The following is a 20,559-nucleotide window of genomic DNA, read 5'->3' on the forward strand; positions in this document are numbered from 1 at the left end:
CGAGTCAGAACAAAATGTCTTACTTCGATACTTGTGTTTATGTACATGTAATATATGTTTCATAATACAAAAGTCGAAGAACTGATCATTTTAGCGAGCTCGTGGTGGGTTTAATTAATTTCATATGAAATGGAAAACCATGTAGGAATATGTATTTCACATATCCGTGAACCAAAACTGTTTTCAGATTTCGTAAATAAAATCGTAAAAACAAATAGTTCTCGGTCTGACTCCAAACTATTGACATGTTTACTCTGTTTGTTTTCTTTCAGGACGTCACAAATATGTCACCGTGAAAGTGTTCTAGTTATGACGTCATAATTTTAAAATAGGAACCTACCACCAATCCCCTTTCTGCTAGGTGAAATTAAACTGTGCATTTCTAATGTAATAGTGTTTTGCCCCTGATAATAGGGTAAATGTAGTTTATATTTATGTGATATAGCATATAACTTCTATTTTGTATACCATACCTCACTCTTTTTTCCATGTAGGTCAAGGACACAAACCGACAAAACATGTGAGAAAATCCATTTCAAAAATGACTACCGTACATAATACTGAAATTAATTCGCACTTACGCGTTTCCGTGTTATCCACTGAAGGTTGTATTTTAAGTGGAGGTGTCGCTCAAATAACATCAACTAGCCCAACTCCAGCATTAAACCAACCTAAAAACTGCGTTTCAATTAACAAATATTGATTGTGTAAAGTAAACCCCAGACGTAAGCAACTTACATACTAAGAGATTGGGAATCAGTTTAGTTTTAATGTTCACAGGTTCGTAATTATTCATTTTATTTATGAGCACTGAACACACCATGTTGAGAAGGTCAATTATGTTAAATGCTAAAATTATGTTAAAAAGTATATGCAGGATAAAACATAATCCTAATTAAGATTCATATTTCCAAATATCTTCAATTATCATATCTTCTCTGTTTGCGAAATCTCCAAACACAGCCGGCGATTAAGGAAAACAGAAAACAAAACAAAAAGTCAAACATATAAAAAAATAATAAAAAAAAAATGAATTGTTACAATACTATATGAAATAAAGATTGATGAAGTCTTGCCTTATCACACCGAGGAGAAATTAACTACAACTGGCTCAGTAAATTAGTGATTGTCAGAGGATTGAACGCTCATCTGAACAGTTTTGTTCCTCTTTTATCGTACAAACACGTGTGATACTGTAGCTGTGAATTTGACGTTCTGCACTCGGAATATTAAATAATCATATTTCTTGAGTGTGTCGATAAATCTTCTTTGAAATAAAATCAACGAAATGCAAGACAACTGATTCAATGTTGTGCAGGAAGGGGGTGTTGGATCTCGTCAGTCATTGCCGATTAATCGCCATGAAGGAGGATTCTTCAGCACTTTTCTCGCCTACACAAACAATAGGCAATAACTCTGACGTTTAAAACTACGTAGAAAAGTCAAAGGTCGTATATGAGATATAACGCATAGAATTATAGCTGGAAACAACATGTCAATCAATGTACGTACACTTATTGACGTGTATCATATTTGGCAAACATTGTACAGGTCTCATATGACATCAAACTGAAGTTAAATATAGAATCAAACCTGAACATCGACATAGTTACCGTCGGAGAGTCGAATAGTTCTCTCTCATTACTGTGAATAGTCCGAATCACGTGTACAATCAACCACAAAATGTGGAGATTTCAACTTAGAACTGAAACCTTATAAAGACTTAAAGTTACTACACTATGTACCATGTATAATCACTAGCAAGACGACGAAGTGAAACCTTTTTCTGAATTCATTTTTGAAAGTGTAGAAAGGCAAACATATTAAACATTTTAACGCTCAATATGGCTATTTCGTCCATTTTGGACATCAGCGGTACTTAAGGTAAAACATTAAACAATAAAAACATGCTTATAAAACCCTTTTAATGCTATAAAACCACCTTAGGCTAAAACATATAATTCTACTTTATCTAGTATTTCCTGTTAATTCTGTCAGAATCAATTTCAGCTACAAGACTGCGGCCAACTTCGTGGGCAGAGAATTATAAATATCCAAATATGTATAATCATTCAGCTAAAAAACAAATCTTTCAACTTACTGATTATCATTGTTAAAATTGACAAATTGCAAGAGCATAATGAACATTACAAAAGATATAATATCCTAATTATTTATATCTTCTTACTTAACTACAAGTCGTCAAAGTTGATGCCTCCATATTTCTGCATCCCCCCCACATATTATCCTCTTTAAGGTAGCATATATATGTTATGGGATTGTGTTCCACCAAGATTACTTTTAAAAGCATATTTTCCGGTTGAAGTACTGTCGGTGGAATGGTAGGATTCTAGCAACTCATTTATAGATAGTCAATATAAAGATATAGAAAGATTATGTCAGTAGTTATATATTAATGAATTGACACAACTCCATATCAAGGTATTTCAAATGATGGTAAATGTTTCTGTGTTTCTAAAATAATTAATCAGTTTCGTCTAATATAGCAAAAAATGTTCAGTCCTCAACAAAAAGTCTATTGAAGAACTACATGTACAATACTAGGTATTATGTAACAATGACAAATGATCAGGCTAGTTCAATGAAAAATAGAAAGAGCTAAGACAATTGTATCTCACTTTCAAATTTACTGAAATTAAACAACCAATTTCTCTCTAATTTCGCTTAGAATGAAACAAATTGACACTATGAATAGTTATGACTTTGATAGAGTTACAATGTACCACTGTATTTTAATGAGCCTTTGTTTCTGAAAACGGTTAATCAGTTTAGTTGTTAGAGCAATTAACTAAGAATGAAGTAGGATAATGAACTTTTAATTAACAAGACTGTGAAATATTAATATCTCAGTGTCCCTGTGATAATCTTTGTCGAGGTGTGTAGGTATCTGTCTGTCCGTGTGGTGACCTTTGTCGAGGCGTGTAGTTATCTGTCTGTCCGTGTGGTTGTCTTTGTCGAAGTGTGTAATTATCTGTCTGTCCGTGTGGTGATCTTGGTCGAAGTGTGTAGTTGTCTGTCTTCTCCGTGTGGTGGTCTCGGTCGAAGTGTGTAATTATCTGTCTGTCCGTGTGGTGATCTTGGTCGAAGTGTTTAGTTAACTGTCTTTTTCGTGTGGTGATCTTTGTCGAGGTGTTTAGTTATCTGAGTGTCCCTGTGGTGTTCTATGTCAACGTGTGTTGTTATATGTCTGTCCATGTGGTGGTTTTAGTCGAAGAGTGTTGTTATCTGACTGTCCCTGTGGTGTTCTATGTCAACGTGTGTGGTTATCTGTCTGTCCGTATGGTGGTCTTTGTCGAAGTGTGTTGTTATCTGACTGTTCCTGTGGTGTTCTATGTCAACGTGTGTAGTTATCTGACTGTCCCTGTAATGGTCTTTCTCGAGGTGTTTAGTTATCTGTCTGTCTGTGTGGTGGTCTTTGTCGAGGTGTGTAGTTATCTGACTGTCCTTGTGGTGGTCTTTGTCGAAGTGTGTAGTTATCTGACTGTCCCTCTAATGATCTTTGTCGAGGTGTGTAGTTATCTGACTGTCCGTGTGGTGATCTTGGTCGAAGTGTGTAGTTATCTGACTGTCCGTGTGGTGGTCTTTGTCGAAGTGTGTAGTTATCTGTATGTCCGTGTGGTGGTCTTGGTCGAGGTGTGAAGTTATCTGTTTGTCCGTGTGGTTTTTTCTTTGTCAACATGTGTGTTTATCTGTCTGTCCGTGTGGTGATCCATATTTAGTGGTCTTTGTCCAGGTTTTAAGTTATCTGTCTGTCCGTGTGGTGGTCTTTGTCGAGGTGTGTATTTGTCTGACTGTCCGTGTGGTTGTCTTTGTCTAAGTGTGTAATTTTCTGTCTGTCCGTGTGGTGATCTTGGTCGAAGTGTGTAGTTATCTGACTGTCCGTGTGGTGATCTTGGTCGAAGTGTGTAGTTATCTGACTGTGCTTGTGGTGGTATTTGTCGAAGTGTGTAGTTATCTGACTGTCCGTGTGGTGGTCTTTGTCGAAGTGTGTAGTTATCTGACTGTCCCTGTAATGGTCTTTGTCGAGGTGTGTAATTATCTGTCTGTCCGTGTGGTGATCTTTGTCGAAGTGTGTAGTTATCTGACTGCCCCAGTGGTGATATTTGTCCAGGTGTGTAGTTATCTGAATGTCCAAATTGTGGTCTCTGTCGAGGTGTTTAGTAATTTGACTGTCACTGTGGTCATCTTTGTCCAGGTGTGTTGTTATCTGACTGTCCCTAGGGTGTTCTTGGTAGAGGTGTGTATTTATCTGTCTTTTCGTGTGGTGATCTTTTTCGAAGTGTGTAGTTATCTGACTATCCCTGTGATGGTCGTTGTCGAGGTGTGTATTAAGCTGACTACATGTATGTATCCATGTGGTGATCTTTATCAAGTTGTGTAGTTATCTTTCTGTCGCCGTGGTGTTCTTTTTCAAATGGTGTAGTTATCTGTTTTCACTGTAGCGATCTTTATCCAAGTGTGTGTTTATCTGTCTGTCCCTATGGTGATCTTTGTCCAGGTGTATAGTTATCTGACTGTCCCTGTGGTGATCTTAGTGGAGGTGTGTAGTTATCTGACTGTCCCTGTGGTGATCTTAGTGGAGATGTGTAGTTATCTGACTGTCCATGTGGTGATCTTAGTGGAGGTGTGTAGTTATCTGACTGTCCCTGTGGTTGTATTTGTCGAGGTGTGCAGTTATCTGACTGTCCCTGTGGGGGTATTTGTCGAGGTGTGTAGTTATCTGACTGTCCCTGTGTTGGTATTTGTCGAGGTGTGTAGTTATCTAACTGTCCCTGTGGTGGTATTTGTCGAGGTGTGTAGTTATCTGACTGTCCCTGTGGTGGTATTTGTCGAGGTGTGTAGTTATCTAACTGTCCCTGTGGTGGTATTTGTCGAGATGTGGTGTAGTTATCTGACTGTCCCTGTGGTTGCATTTGTCGAGGTGTGCAGTTATCTGACTGTCCCTGTGGTGGTATTTGTCGAGGTGTGTAGTTATATGACTGTCCCTGTGGTTGTATTTGTCGATGTGTGTAGTTATCTGACTGTCCTTGTGGTGGTATTTGTCGAGGGGTGTAGTTATCTGACTGTCCCTGTGGTGGTATTTGTCGAGATGTGTAGTTATCGTGTGGTGGTCTTTGTCGAGGTGTGTAGTTATCTGACTGTCCCTGTGGTGTTCTTTGTCAAGGTGTGTAATTATCTGTCTGTCCGTGTGGTGGTCTTTGTCGAGGTGTGTAGTTATCTGACTGTCCTTGTGGTCGTATTTGTCGAGGTGTGTAGTTATCTGACTGTCCTTGTGGTGGTATTTGTCGAGGGGTGTAGTTATCTGACTGTCCCTGTGGTGGTATTTGTCGAGGTGTGTAGTTATCTGACTGTCCCTGTGGTGGTATTTGTCGAGATGTGTAGTTATCTAACTGTCCCTGTGGTGGTATTTGTCGAGGTGTGTAGTTATATGACTGTCCCTGTGGTTGGATTTGTCGAGGTGTGTAGTTATCTGACTGTCCCTGTGGCGGTATTTGTCGAGGCGTATAGTTATCTGACTGTCCCTGTGGTGGTATTTGTCGAGTTGTGTAGTTATCTAACTGTCCCTGTGGTGGTATTTGTCGAGGTGTGTAGTCATCTGACTGTCCCTGTGGTGGTATTTGTCGAGGTGTGTAGTTTTATGACTGTCCCTGTGGTTGTATTTGTCGAGGTGTGTAGTTATCTGACTGTCCTTGTGGTCGTATTTGTCGAGGTGTGTAGTTATCTGACTGTCCCTGTGGTGGTATTTGTCGAGGTGTGTAGTTTTCTGACTGTCCCTGTGGTGATCTTTTTCGGGGATTGCAATTATACAAACTATTCCAGTGTTGTTTTTTTTTGAGTCGTTTACATTGTGCCCTGTCTTAGAAAGTAACTTGCTTACTATGATGTGTTGTAATCATTATATTTCTCAAAATTGTTTTGTCTCAGTCTTCAGGAGATTGTTGTCAATTTTCACATTTTACAGATTGTTCTCTATCCCAAGCTTTACTTTAACTTTCGGATTAAATGTTCTTCTATATTGCCTGGCTATAACTTGGGAACAAAGAATGTCTAGCACTCTGTTACAAATGAAATTATTACAAAATAGATATCCAATCTGTCATAGATCCGAGCGGTCGACGGAGTGAGAAACAGACATAGGAAAAACGGTGAATACCGAGCCTTTTTATACCAAATCGTGTACACAGTTACATACATATATATCTTCTGAAGAGCAATTTAATTGCATCTCTTAGTCTGAAATGTGCAGTAAATTCTTTACTATTATTGAACAAATAGCAAAACAAATTAAACTCTATAGAATATTAGGTTTCCCAGTACAGAAACAAATCTTTATTATCAGCATCCGAAAGGTGTCACGAAAGTGCGCGCATTGCTGGGTAAAAAATACCCTACAGATGAACACCTCTATCAGCATATATGCTCAATAACAACTGGCATCAACATATAATGGTGCCAATGTCGAACATGACATGTAAAAGACATCAAATTATAATTATGAACCCTTTCAATAAATCACAAGCGCTATCTTGTATTATTAATTATAACTGTTAACGAGTACAAAACAATTCGTCCCACTTAATAATATAGGCAAACAGTAGGTGAACTACATGTATCTGTACCTATGTAAAAATAAGGAAATGATAAAGATTCCTAGTACTGCAATGGGTGCAGTAAATCCAAACCCCGCAGCATGTCCATTATGATATAATTGATAACAAGGTACAGCAGACAACAGAGCTGCAGCGTGTCTAATTGGATATACTGGATTACAAGGGGTACAGCAGACCACAGAGCTACAGCATGTCCAATGCGATATACTGGGTAACAAGGGGTACATTAGACCACAGAGCTACAGCATGTCTAATTGGATATACTGGATTACAAGGGGTACAGCAGACCACAGAGCTGTAGCATGTCTAATGTGATATACTGGGTGACAAGGGGTACATTAGACCACAGAGCTACAGCACGTCCAATGCGATATACTGGATTACAAGGGGTACAGCAGACCACAGAGCTGCAGCATGTCCAATGTGATATACTGGGTGACAAGGGGTACATTAGACCACAGAGCTACAGCATGTCCAATGCGATATACTGGATAACAAGGGGTACAGCAGACCACAGAGCTGTAGCATGTCTAATGTGATATACTGGGTGACGAGGGGTACATTAGACCACAGAGCTACAGCATGTCCAATGCGATATAATGGGTAACAAGGGGTACAGCAGACGATATACTGGGTGACAAGGGGTACAGCAGACCACAGAGCTACAGCATGTCTAATGCGATATACTGGGTAACAAGGGGTAGATTAGACCACAGAGCTACAGCATGTCCCATGCGATATACTGGGTAACAAGGGGTAGATTAGACCACAGAGCTACAGCATGTCCCATGCGATATACTGGGTAACAAGGGGTACAGCAGACCACAGAGCTGCAGCATGTCCAATGTGATATACTGGGTGACAAGGGGTACATTATACCACAGAGCTACAGCATGTCCAATGTGATATACTGGGTGACAAGGGGTACAGCAGACCACAGAGCTACAGCATGTCCAATGCGAAATACTGGGTAACAAGGGGTACAGCAGACCACAGAGCTGCAGCATGTCCAATGCGATATACTGGGTAACAAGGGGTACATTAGACCACAGAGCTACAGCATGTCCAATGCGATATACTGGGTAACAAGGGGTACAGCAGACCACAGAGCTGCAGCATGTCTAAATGGATATACTGGATTACAATGGTACAGTAGACCACAGAGTGTGTCTAATTGGATATTATGGGTAACAAGGGGTACAGCAGACCACAGAGCTGCAGCGTGTCTCATTGGATATACTGGATTACAAGGGTACAGTAGACCACAGAGTGTGTCTAATTGGATATAATGGGTAACAAGGGGTACAGCAGACAACAGAGCTGCAGCATGTCCAGTTGGATATATTGGGTAACAAGGGGTACAGCAGACCACACCACAGAGCTGCAGCATGTCCAAATGGATATAATGGGTTACAAGGGGTACAATAGACCACAGAGTGTGTCTAATTGGATATATTGGGTAACAAGGGGTACAGCAGACCACACCACAGAGCGGCAGCATGTCCAAATGGATATAATGGGTTACAAGGTGTACAACAGACCACAGAGCTGCATCGTGTCTAATTGTATATAAAGTGTAACAAGGGGTACAGCAGACCACACCACAGAGCTGCAGCATGTCCATATGGATATAATGGGTTACAAGGGGTACAGCAGACCACAGAGCTGCAGCATGTCTAATTGGATAGAATGGGTAACAAGGGGGACAGCAGACCACAGAGCTGCACCATGTCCAAATGGATATAATGGGTAACAAGGGGTACAGCAGACCAAAGAGCTGCAGCATGTCTAATTGGATATAATGGGTAACAATGGGTACAGCAGAACACAGAGCTGCACCATGTCTAATTGGATATAATGGGTAACAATGGGTACAGCAGACCACAGAGCTGCACCATGTCCAATTGGATATATTGGGTAACAAGGGGTACAGCAAACCACAGAGCTGCAGCATGTCCAAATGGATATATTGGGTAACAATGGGTACAGCAGACCACAGAGCTGCACCATGTCCAATTGGATATATTGGGTAACAAGGGGTACAGCAGACCACAGGGCTGCAGCATGTCCAATTGGATATAATGGTAACAAGGGGTACAGCAGACCACAGGGCTGCAGCATGTCCAAATGGATATAATGGGTTACAAGGTGTACAACAGACCACAGAGCTGCATCGTGTCTAATTGGATATAAAGTGTAACAAGGGGTACAGCAGACCACACCACAGAGCTGCAGCATGTCCAATTGGATATAATGGGTAACAAGGGGTACAGCAGACCACAGAGCTGCATCGTGTCTAATTGGATATAATGGGTAACAAGGAATACAGCAGACCACACCACAGAGCTGCAGCATGTCCAGTCGGATATAATGGGTAACAAGGAATACAGCAGAACACAGAGCTGCAGCATGTCCAATTGGATATAATGGGTAACAAGGGGTACAGCAGACCACAGATCTGCAGCTTATTCAATGGGATATAATGGGTTGCAAGGGGTACAGCTGACCAGAGAGCTATACCATGTCCAGTTGGATATAATGGATTACAAGGGGTAACAGCAGACCACAGAGCTACAGCATAATTCAATGCTCATAAACAGGAATCATATAGGAAACTCCCCGATTACACCGACAACAACGCGTCTCATACGATCATGGAATGGCATACATCATACCGGCATTTTGTTACCCTCTAACTAATTACATCAAAATGTATTGCTTGTGCTTCATAGAATATTTAAAAAAACCGAACCCCTGATTACGAAAACCTCACGATATTATGCAAATTACAGTACACTTAGTAAACACTTAAAAATCGACAGCGAAATGATGATGCAAGGTCTAAGAGTGATTAGTTAAATGTCATGGTAAACTCAAATCTGATATAGGACCCAGGTCTTGTCACGTGTCTCATTGACGGAATCCCGCTGATTACCCACGGGGTCTGTACATAATTGATTTGCAAAGATCTTAGTATGTCATCGTACGCACCCATCCCATGATCGTGAGTGAATATCATAAAAGCATCTACATAAAATACCTAATGATATTGGTAGGTCTCAGGCTACTTATTTAATACAATTTCTGTCAACTGATATCTAGGGCTAATCTTCCTATAAACCGTTACCTAACTGCCGAAGTGATGTAAAACGACATACATGTACATATTACCGAAGGGAAAGGCAGGAAACATATGTTACATCACTAGAGCAACGGGTAAACCGGGGCGCGTGTCAAATGATACAGTATTTGGGAAACTCGTACCGTATCCAAACACGTGACACTGACACATTTGATATTACTTTGGCAACTGGTACAGTATCAGGGCATACAGTACTAGGGCAACGGGTACACTGTGTTCTAGTTGCCAGCCTCGTATTACGCATGTACAAGGACACTTGACGGGTGTTTTGATGCCATTTCATTGCCGAACGCCGAATATGTTGCGCTGCACATAGCTTTTGGTTTTGCGACAAAGTGAACACTGTTGCACGAAAACTAGAAATCACTCTCTCTGGGAACATGAACACAGCATTACTGAAACAGGGAAAATATACAACATATGTAAAATTAGCTTTTACGTCCAATGTTTTTCATTTTTTTTAAATGTGTCGCCGTTTGCTGTTTCTAACGATCTTGTATATGGCAGCTTAAATGTATTTGCACTATTTTGTTATTTCTTTTTCCTGCGAATCGAAATATTAGTATTGTATATGAATCTTCCAGCCTTAATATGGCACCCGTTCAAATGCTCAGGGTAACAAAAAAACGAAAAGACGACACTTAAGACTCGCTCAATATCATTACCTATTGGGGAAATTATGAAAAACAGACTCTGCATAATTTCTGAATGTCGCTTTGGGGAATCGATAAATCGAGAAGACGAAAGAACGAGATTTGTAACCCAAACAAACTAGTTTTTGATTGGTATTTTGTTCTTTATCGTTTCGTCTTTTCGCTGTTTTTAGACGCAAAAATTCATAACAAAATGGCACAATCTGCTGTGCACACAGTAAATACCATTTCGATACTACAAACTGTGCTCGTGTGAACGAGACCAGCCGACGTCCTGAGTTGTTCATAAAGTAGCGCCCCCTATAAATGTTGCTACATTGTAGCACCCCTTTAGTTGGGGAGTAATCAATACGATAGCGTATACTTCCGTATCACTGCATGTTCAACGCAACTTGACGCGACACATGATATAGATGCAAATTTCAAATCGTAGAAACACTTTGTATGGAGCATGTTATGTCATAAATATGGATTTTTTCAGGAGAAATACCATAATTAAAATCTACTTTGTACGTAACGTAGCTTTTCTTGGGATCAGTACACTTTTGTACTGGCTAATAAGTATTTGTATGGTAAGAAACCAAAGGTAATGAAGAATACTTAAGTACATATCAGACTTTTCCAAGACACATCAGCTGGCTAATTTTAAACAACGACCACTATATATGGATACTTTTAAATAATCCTATAATAAAAAATGGGCAGTCTTAAATAACGCCGATTAGACATATCAACCTCCTCCAAAAGCGCCAACTAGACATAGGACAATCTTAAACACCGACCTATACAAATATAAACACACCTGAACACCGACCACTGGACATATGTACACTCTTAAACAACGATAACTAGACATATGTTCACTATTAAACAACAACCTTTAAACATATAAACACTCTTAAACAACGACCATTTGACATATGTACACTCTTAAATAACGACCAATAGACATATATGTACACTCTTAAACAACGACCACTTGACATAGGTACACTCCTAAACAACGACCACTAGACATTTGTACACTCTTAAACATCGACCACTAGACATATGTACGCTCTTAAACATCGACCACTTGACATATGTACACTCTTAAACAACGACCACTGAACACAGTCATGTACACTCTTAAACAACGACCACTTGACATATGTACATTCCTAAACACCGACCACTAGACATATGTACACTCTTAAACAACGACCATTTGACATATGTTCGCTCTTAAACATCGCCCACTAGACATATGTACACTCTTAAACAACGACCACTTGACATATGGACACTCTTAAACAACGACCACTTGACATATGAACACTCTTAAACATCGCCCACTAGACATATGAACACTCTTAAACATCGCCCACTAGACATATGTACACTCTTAAACAACGACCACTACACATATGGACACTCTAAAACAACGACCACTACACATATGGACACTCCTAAACAACGAACAAAAGACAAATGGACACTCCTAAACAACGACCAGAAGACAAATGGACACTCCTAAACAACGAACAAAAGACAAATGGACACTCCCAAACAACGACCAGAAGACAAATGGACACTCCTAAACAAAGACCACTAGACATATAGACACAATTAAGCAACGACCACTGGACATATGGACACTCCAAGACAAAGACCACTGGGCATAGGACACTCTTAAACAACAAACACTAGACTTATGGAAACTCCTAAACAACGACCAGAGCACAAATGAACACTCCTAAACAACGACCGGAGGACAAATGAACACTCTTAAACAACTATCAATAGACATATGGACACTATAAAACAACGGCCACTGGACATATGAACACTCCTAAGACTAAGACGGAGGACAAATGGACACTATAAAACAACTATCAATAGACTTATGGACACTCCTTAACAACGACCAGGAGACATATGAACACTCTTAAACAACTATCAATAGACATATGGACACTCCTAAACAACGACCAGATGGCAAATGGACCCACTTAAACACCGACCGCTTAACATATCGACACTATTAAACAACGACCACTAGACAGATGGACACTCCTAAACAACGACCATAAGACATACGGACACTCTAAAACACCAATCAAGAGACATGTCGAAACCATTAAACAAAGACCACTGGACCTATGGACACTATTAAACAACGAACACTAGGCATATGGACACTCTTAAATAACGAACACTAGACATATGGACACTCTTAAACAACGAACACTAGACATATGTACACTCTTAAATAACGAACACACTCTTAAACAACGAACACTAGACATATGGACACTCTTAAACAACGACCACTATACATAGGGATATTTTAAAACAACGACAACTAGACATATTGACACTCTTTTAAAACGACCACTAGACATATTGACACTCTTATACAACGACCACGAGACATAGTATACACACTTTTACAACGATCACGAGACATAGGACACACTTTTACAACGACCACGAAACATAGGACACACTTGTACAACGACCACGAGACATAGGACACACTTGTACAACGACCACAAGACACAGGACACACTTAAACAGCGACCAGAAAACATATCGATCCCCTTATACAACGACCCCTAAACATAGGATGCACACTTGTACACCGACCACAAGACACAGGACACACTTATACAACGACCACTAAACATATGTACACTCTTAAATAACGAACACTAGACATATCGACACTCTTAAACAACGAACACTAGACATATCGACACTCTTAAACAACGAACACTAGGCATATGGACACTCTTAAACAACGACCATTTGACATATGTTCGCTCTTAAACATCGCCCACTAGACATATGAACACTCTTAAATAACGAACACTAGACATATGGACACTCTTATACAACGACCACTTGACATAGGACACACTTATACAACGACCACGAGACATAGGACACACTTGTACAACGACCACGAGACATAGGTTACACACTTTTACAACGATCACGAGACATAGGACACACTTTTACAACGACCACGAAACATAGGACACACTTGTACAACGACCACGAGACAAAGGACACACTTGTACAACGACCACAAGACACAGGACACACTTAAACAGCGCCCAGAAAACATATCGATACCCTTATACAACGACCACTAGATATATGGACACTCCTAAACAACGACCAGAAGACATATGGACACACTTAATCACTACACTTTTCAAATAAATTTATCATTTATTCTTTGTTTCTGCACGTTGGGACACTTAAGTGAGCTGGAGAGGTATAGTGGTGGGGGTAAGGAGGTAGTGGGGCGGTTGAGTGGAGGGGATGAGGAGGCAGTGAGTAAATGAGGGGCTGAGGAGGTAGTGGGGCGATTTACTGGAGGGGATGAGGAGGTAAGGTAGTGAGTAAATGAGGGGCTGAGGAGGTAGTGGGGCGGTTTAGTGGAGGGGATGAGGAGGTAGTGAGTAAAGGAGGGGCTGAGGAGGTAGTGGGGCGGTTTAGTGGAGGGGATGAGGAGGGAGTGAGTAAAGGAGGGGCTGAGGAGGCAGTGGGGCGATTTACTGGAGGGGATGAGGAGGTAAGGTAGTGAGTAAATGAGGGGCTGAGGAGGTGGTGGGGCGGTTTAGTGGAGGGGATGAGGAGGTGGTGAGTAAAGGAGGGGCTGAGGAGGTAGTGGGGCGGTTTAGTGGAGGGGATGAGGAGCTAACAAGGCGTACCACGTACCAACATGCACCAACTTTTCAATTTAAAGTTCAACAAGCCCCCTTAAAAAACTCTGCGTCGCCTTAAACTCCATAGCGATGCTAACGTAGTCTTTTAATGCCTCAGGGCATCGAGACTGATGTTTTCATTAAAATAGTGTATTTTTGTGACCCAACTAAATGCTACGAACTGATCATAACGTTTGACTAAAATCATTTATATAGAGCGAGGTCATGCGGAACTTAAACAATTCTCTTTTTATCTTGACTTTAACATCCCCTTGTTTGTGGACAAAAATGTATTATTTCGGTAACAGTACAGTAAGTTCTACGTAAAGAGCAAAGCTATTTCGAACGTTTAAGGTCGAAGGTCAAAGGTAATGATTACACTACAATCAATGGCACCGAAACGCCTGCATGGATATACAGATTATTTTTCGTTGCTTACCCAAAACAACATTCGTAAATCGTCTGAGTGTGATATAAAACCAAGGGACGACAGAACATTAGTTTTATCTTTGTGGGGGATTTTGTTGGAAAAAAATCATTGTCAGTCATGAATAATTGTAAATGACAAGAGGAATTAGATAAACTACTACCGGAATGCCGACACTTATACTTCCAGCCGAGCCCACGCCCCGATACAGGCGTGCTCAACCAGACATATTTATTCGAATTATCAAAATGAAATACAACACAATGTTACATTTATCACCAAAAGTCAGTGTTTATCGTGTTTACACATTGATTACACGCAATGTTCGTTTAACAATTGGAATCCGACTATTTTAGATCAATCATTATTATTTCGTAAAAATCAAGAAGAAATTTTGTTTGTGAATTATCTTAATATATAGTAATGTGAAGTTAACATTATCAATGAAGTTCCCTCGATGTTCAGAAGAATGGGTGAGGAAATTGTGGTAGGGTATGGGGCGGAGGGAAATGGTGTTTTGGAGAGAATAAGCGATGTAATAGAGAGGGAGAGTGGAGCGGTAACGGAGAGGAACTAGAGAGTAACGAGTATCTGAGAGAGAGTAAAATAAGGATAAAGGTGGTGGGATTTGTTTGGCGGTATAGGGTGCAGGGATATGGAGGTAGTAGAGAGGTAAAGTGGAGTGGATGATGTAGTAGGGCGGTATAGTGGAGGGGATGAGGAGGTAGTGGGGCGGTATAGTGTAGGGGATGAGGAGGTAGCTATATAGTGGGGCGGTAAGGTGGATTGGATGAGGAGGTAGTGTGGCGGTATCGTTGAGGGGTGAGGAGGTAGTTGGGTGGTATAGTGGAGAGGATGAGGAGGTAGTGAGTAAGGGAGGAAATGAGTAGGTAGTGGGGCGCTATATTGGAGGGGTTGAGGAGGAAGTGAGGCGGTATAGTGGAGGGGGTGAGGAGGAAGTGAGGCGGTATAGTGGAGGGGGTGAGGATGTAGTGAGGTGGTATAGTGGAGGGGGTGAGGAGGTAGTGGGGCGGTATGGTGGAGGGGGTGAGGATGTAGTGAGGTGGGATAGTGGAGGGGGTGAGGATGTAGTGAGGAGGTATAGTGGAATAGATTAGGAGGTAATGGGAAGGTTTAGTGGAGAGAATGATGATGCATGAGGTAGTGGGGCGGTATAGTGGAGGGGGTGAGGAGGAAGTGCGGCGGTATAGTGGAGGGGGTGAGGATGTAGTGAGGGGGTATAGTGGAGGGGGGGAGGATGGAGTGAGGTGGTATAGTGGAGGGGGTGAGGAGGTAGTGGGGCTGTTAAGTGGAGGGAGTGAGGAGGTAGTGGGGCGGTTAAGTGGAGGGAGTGAGGATGTTGTGAGGTGGTTTAGTGGAGGGAGTGAGGAGGGAGTGGGGCGGTATAGTGGAAGGTATGAGGAGGTAGGGGCGGAATAGTGGAGTGAATGAGGAGGTAATGAGTAAGGGAGGCGATGAGGATAAAGTGAGGCGGTATAGTGGAGGGGATGAGGAGGTAGTGAGTAAAGGAGGGGCTGAGGAGGTAGTGGGGCGGTTTAGTGGAGGGGGTGAGGAGGTAGTGGGGCGGTATGGTGGAGGGGGTGAGGATGTAGTGAGGTGGTATGGTGGAGGGGGTGAGGATGTAGTGAGGTGGTATAGTGGAGGGGGTGAGGAGGTAGTGGGGCGGTATAGTGGAGGGGATGAGGAGGTAGTGAGGCGGTATAGTGAAGGTGGTGAGGATGTAGTGAGGTGGTAAAGCGGAATAGATTAGGAGTTAGTGGGGCGGTTTAGTGGAGAGGATGATGATGCATGAGGTAGTGTGGCGGTATAGTGGAGGGGATGAGGACTTAGTGAGTAAGGGAGGGGATGAGGAGGTAGTGGGGCGGTATAGTGAAATGGATGAGGAGGTAGTGGGGAGTTTTAGTGGAGGGAGTGAGGAGGTAGTGGGGCGGTATAGTGGAGAGGATGAGTAGGTAGGGGGCGGTATAGTGGAGGAGATGAGGAGGTAGTGGAGCGGTATAGTGGAATGGGTGAGGAGGTAGTGGGGCGTTTTAGTGGAGGGAGTGAGGAGGTAGTGGGGCGGTATAGTGGAGGGAATGAGGAGGTAGGGGGCGGTATAGTGGAGGGGATGAGGAGGTAGTGAGTAAGGAAGGCGATGAGGAGAAAGTGAGGCGGTATAGTGGAGGAGATGAGGAGGTAGTGAGGCGGTATAGTGGAGGTGGTGAGGATGTAGTGAGGTGGTATAGTGGAATGGATGAGGAGATAGTCGGGCGGTTTAGTGGAGGGAGTGAGGAGGTAGTGGGGCGGTTAAGTGGAGGGAGTGAGGATGTTGTGAGGTGGTTTAGTGGAGGGAGTGAGGAGGTAGTGGGGCGGTATAGTGGAGGGGATGAGGATGTAGTGAGGTGGTATAGTGGAATGGATGAGGAGGTAGTGGGGTGGTTTAGTGCAGGGATTGAGGAGGTAGTGGGGCGGTTAAGTGGAGGGAGTGAGGAGGTAGTGTGGTGGTAAAGTGGAATGGATGAGGAGGTAGAGGGGCGGTTTAGTGGAGGGAGTGAGGAGGTAGTGGGGCGGTATAGTGGAAGGGATGAGGATGTAGTGAGGTGGTATAGTGGAATGGATGAGGAGGTAGTGGGGTGGTTTAGTGCAGGGATTGAGGAGGTAGTGGGGCGGTTAAGTGGAGGGAGTGAGGAGGTAGTGTGGTGGTAAAGTGGAATGGATGAGGAGGTAGAGGGGCGGTTTAGTGGAGGGAGTGAGGAGGTAGTGGGGCGGTATAGTGGAAGGTATGAGGAGGTAGGGGCGGAATAGTGGAGTGAATGAGGAGGTAATGAGTAAGGGAGGCGATGAGGATAAAGTGAGGCGGTATAGTGGAGGGGATGAGGAGGTAGTGAGGCGGTATAGTGAAGGTGGTGAGGATGTAGTGAGACGATATAGTGGAATGGATGGGGAGATAGTGAGGCGGTTAAGTGGAGGGGATGCGGAGGTAGTGGGGCGTTATATAGTGGCGGGGATGATGAGTTAGAGAGGCGATATAGTGGAGAGGATGAGGAGGAAGTTGGGAGGTTTAGTAGAGGGTATGAGAAGGTAGTGGGGTGGTATAGTGAAGAGGATGAAGTGGTAGTGATTACGGGAGGGAATGAGGAGGTAGTGGGGCGGTATTGTAGAGAGGATGAGGATGTAGTGATTACGGGAGAGAATGAGGAGGTAGTGGGGCGATATAGTGGAGGGGATGAGGAGTTAGTTGGGAGGTTTAGTAGAGGGTATGAGAAGGTAGTGGGGTGGTAAAGTGAAGAGGATGAAGTGGTAGTGATTACGGGAGGGAATGAGGAGGTAGTGGGGCGGTATAGTAGAGGGGATGAGGAGGTAGTGAGGTGGTATAGTGGAATAGATTAGGAGGTAATGGGGCGGTTTAGTGGAGAGGATGATGATGCATGAGGTAGTGGGGCGGTATAGTGGAGGGGATGAGGACTTAGTGAGTAAGGGAAGGGATGAGGAAGTAGTGAGGCGGTATAGTGGAGGGGATGCGGAGGTAGTGGGGCGGTGTAGTGAAATGGATGAGGAGGTAGTTGGGAGTTTTAGTGGAGGGAGTGAGGAGGTAGTGAGGCGGTATAGTGGAGGGGGTGAGGATATAGTGAGGTGGTATAGTGGAATAGATTAGGAGGTAATGGGGCGGTTTAGTGGAGAGGATGATGATGCATGAGGTAGTGGGGCGGTATAGTGAAGGGGATGAGGACTTAGTGAGTAAGGGAAGGGATGAGGAAGTAGTGAGGCGGTAAAGTGGAGGGGATGAGGAGGTAGTGGGGCGGTGTAGTGAAATGGATGAGGAGGTAGTTGGGCGTTTTAGTGGAGGGAGTGAGGAGGTAGTGAGGCGGTATAGTGGAGGGGGTGAGGATATAGTGAGGTGGTATAGTGGAATAGATTAGGAGGTAATGGGGCGGTTTAGTGGAGAGGATGATGATGCATGAGGTAGTGGGGCGGTATAGTGAAGGGGATGAGGACTTAGTGAGTAAGGGAGGGGATGAGGAAGTAGTGAGGCGGTAAAGTGGAGGGGATGAGGAGGTAGTGGGGCGGTATAGTGAAATGGATGAGGAGGTAGTGGGGCGTTTTAGTGGAGGGAGTGAGGAGGTAGTGGGGCGGTATAGTGGAGGGGATTAGTAGGTAGGGGGCGGTATAGTGGAGGGGATGAGGAGGTAGTGAGTATGGGAGGCGATGAGGAGAAAGTGAGGCGGTATAGTGGAGGGGATGAGGAGGTAGTGAGGCGGTATAGTGGAGGTGGTGAGGATGTAGTGAGGTGTTATAGTGGAATGGATGAGGAGATAGTCGGGCGGTTTAGTGGAGGTAGTGAGGAGGAAGTGGGGCGGTTAAGTGGAGGGAGTGAGGAGGTAGTGGGGCGGTATAGTGGAGGGGATGAGGATGTAGTGGGGCGGTATAGTGGAGGGGATGAGGATGTAGTGAGGTGGTTTAGTGGAGGGAGTGAGGAGGTAGTGGGGCGGTTTAGTTGAGGGGATGAGGAGGTAGTGGGCGGTATAGTGGAGGGGATGAGGAGGTAGTGGGAAGGTATAGTGGAGGGGATGAGGAGACAGTGACTAAAGGAGGGGCTGAGGAGGTAGTGTGGCAGTTTAGTTGAGGGGATGAGGAGGTAGAGGGGCGGTATAGTGAAGGGGATGACGAGGTAGTGGGGCGGTTTAGTGGAGGGAGTGAGGAGGTAGTGGGGCGGTATACGTGTAGTAGAAGGGATGAGTGGGTAGTAGGGCGGTATAGTGAAGGGGATGAGTAGGTAGAGAGGCGGTATAGTGGAGGGGATGAGGAGGTAGTGGGGTGGTATAGAGGAGGGGATAAGGAAGAAGTGGGCGGTATAGTGGAGGGGATGGGGAGATAGTGAGGCGGTTTAGTATAGGGGATGAGAAGGTAGTGGGGTGGTAAAGTGGAGAGGATGAGGATGTAATGATTACGGGAGGGGATGAGGAGGTAGTGGGGCGATATAGTGGAGGGGATGATGAGGTAGTGGGGTGGTATAGTGGAGAGGATGAGAAGGTAGTGGGGCGATATTGAGGAGGGGATGAGGAGGTAGTGGGGCGGTATAGTGGAAGGGATGAGAAGGTAGTAGGGCGGTATAGTGAAGGGGATGAGGAGGTAGTGATGCGGTATAGTGGAGGGGATGAGGAGGTAGTTGGACGGTATAGTAGAGGGGATGAGTAGGTAGTGAGTAAGGGAGGGAATGAGGAGGTAGTTGGGAGGTATAGTAGAGGGGATGAGGAGGTAGTGGGGCGGTATAGTGAAGGGGATGAGTTGGTAGTGATGCGGTATAGTGGAGGGGATGAGGAGGTAGTGGGGCGATATTGAGGAGGGGATGAGGAGGTAGTGGGGCGGTATAGTGGAAGGGATGAGAAGGTAGTAGGGCGGTATAGTGAAGGGGATGAGGAGGTAGTGGGGCGGTATAGTGGAGAGGATGAGAAGGTAGTGGGGCGATATTGAGGAGGGGATGAGGAGGTAGTGGGGCGGTATAGTGGAAGGGATGAGAAGGTAGTAGGGCGGTATAGTGAAGGGGATGAGGAGGTAGTGGGGCGGTATAGTGGAGAGGATGAGAAGGTAGTGGGGCGATATTGAGGAGGGGATGAGGAGGTAGTGGGGCGGTATAGTGGAAGGGATGAGAAGGTAGTAGGGCGGTATAGTGAAGGGGATGAGGAGGTAGTGATGCGGTATAGTGGAGGGGATGAGGAGGTAGTGGGGCGGTATAGTAGAGGGGATGAGTAGGTAGTGAGTAAGGGAGGGAATGAGGAGGTAGTTGGGAGGTATAGTAGAGGGGATGAGGAGGTAGTGGGGCGGTATAGTGAAGGGGATGAGTTGGTAGTGATGCGGTATAGTGGAGGGGATGAGGAGGTAGTGGGGCGATATTGAGGAGGGGATGAGGAGGTAGTGGGGCGGTATAGTGGAAGGGATGAGAAGGTAGTAGGGCGGTATAGTGAAGGGGATGAGGAGGTAGTGGGGCGGTATAGTGGAGAGGATGAGA

The 20,559-nt window shown here is 43.9% G+C and overlaps 2 protein-coding genes across 2 annotated transcripts; both read right to left on the reverse strand.

Moving 5' to 3' along the window:
- Positions 1-3,757: 3,757 nt before the first annotated feature.
- LOC110445711 (repetin-like) lies at positions 3,758-4,934 on the reverse strand. Its single transcript, XM_021490489.1, has 2 exons — positions 4,537-4,934; positions 3,758-4,322 (listed from the first exon to the last, which is right to left on the reverse strand). Exons 1-2 carry the CDS (start codon positions 4,932-4,934, stop codon positions 3,758-3,760), a joined length of 963 nt encoding a protein of 320 aa, XP_021346164.1.
- A 246-nt stretch (positions 4,935-5,180) lies between these two features.
- LOC110445713 (proline-rich protein HaeIII subfamily 1-like) lies at positions 5,181-9,313 on the reverse strand. Its single transcript, XM_021490490.1, has 2 exons — positions 9,308-9,313; positions 5,181-5,627 (listed from the first exon to the last, which is right to left on the reverse strand). The coding sequence occupies exons 1-2, from the start codon at positions 9,311-9,313 to the stop codon at positions 5,181-5,183; spliced, it is 453 nt and encodes a 150-aa protein (XP_021346165.1).
- Between the last annotated feature and the right edge of the window lie 11,246 nt (positions 9,314-20,559).

The sequence above is a fragment of the Mizuhopecten yessoensis genome, unplaced genomic scaffold, assembly GCF_002113885.1.
Source record: "Mizuhopecten yessoensis strain PY_sf001 unplaced genomic scaffold, ASM211388v2 scaffold2329, whole genome shotgun sequence".
Classification (NCBI taxonomy): domain Eukaryota; kingdom Metazoa; phylum Mollusca; class Bivalvia; order Pectinida; family Pectinidae; genus Mizuhopecten; species Mizuhopecten yessoensis.

Coding starts and splice junctions, on each gene's coding strand:
- LOC110445711 (XM_021490489.1), bottom strand. CDS start 4,934: ATGCAACCACAGGGACAGTCAGATAACTACACCACATCTCGACAAATA. Junction 4,323..4,536: donor CTAAGATCACCACAGGGACA/GTCAGATAACTA, acceptor CGACCATCACAG/GGATAGTCAGATAACTACAC.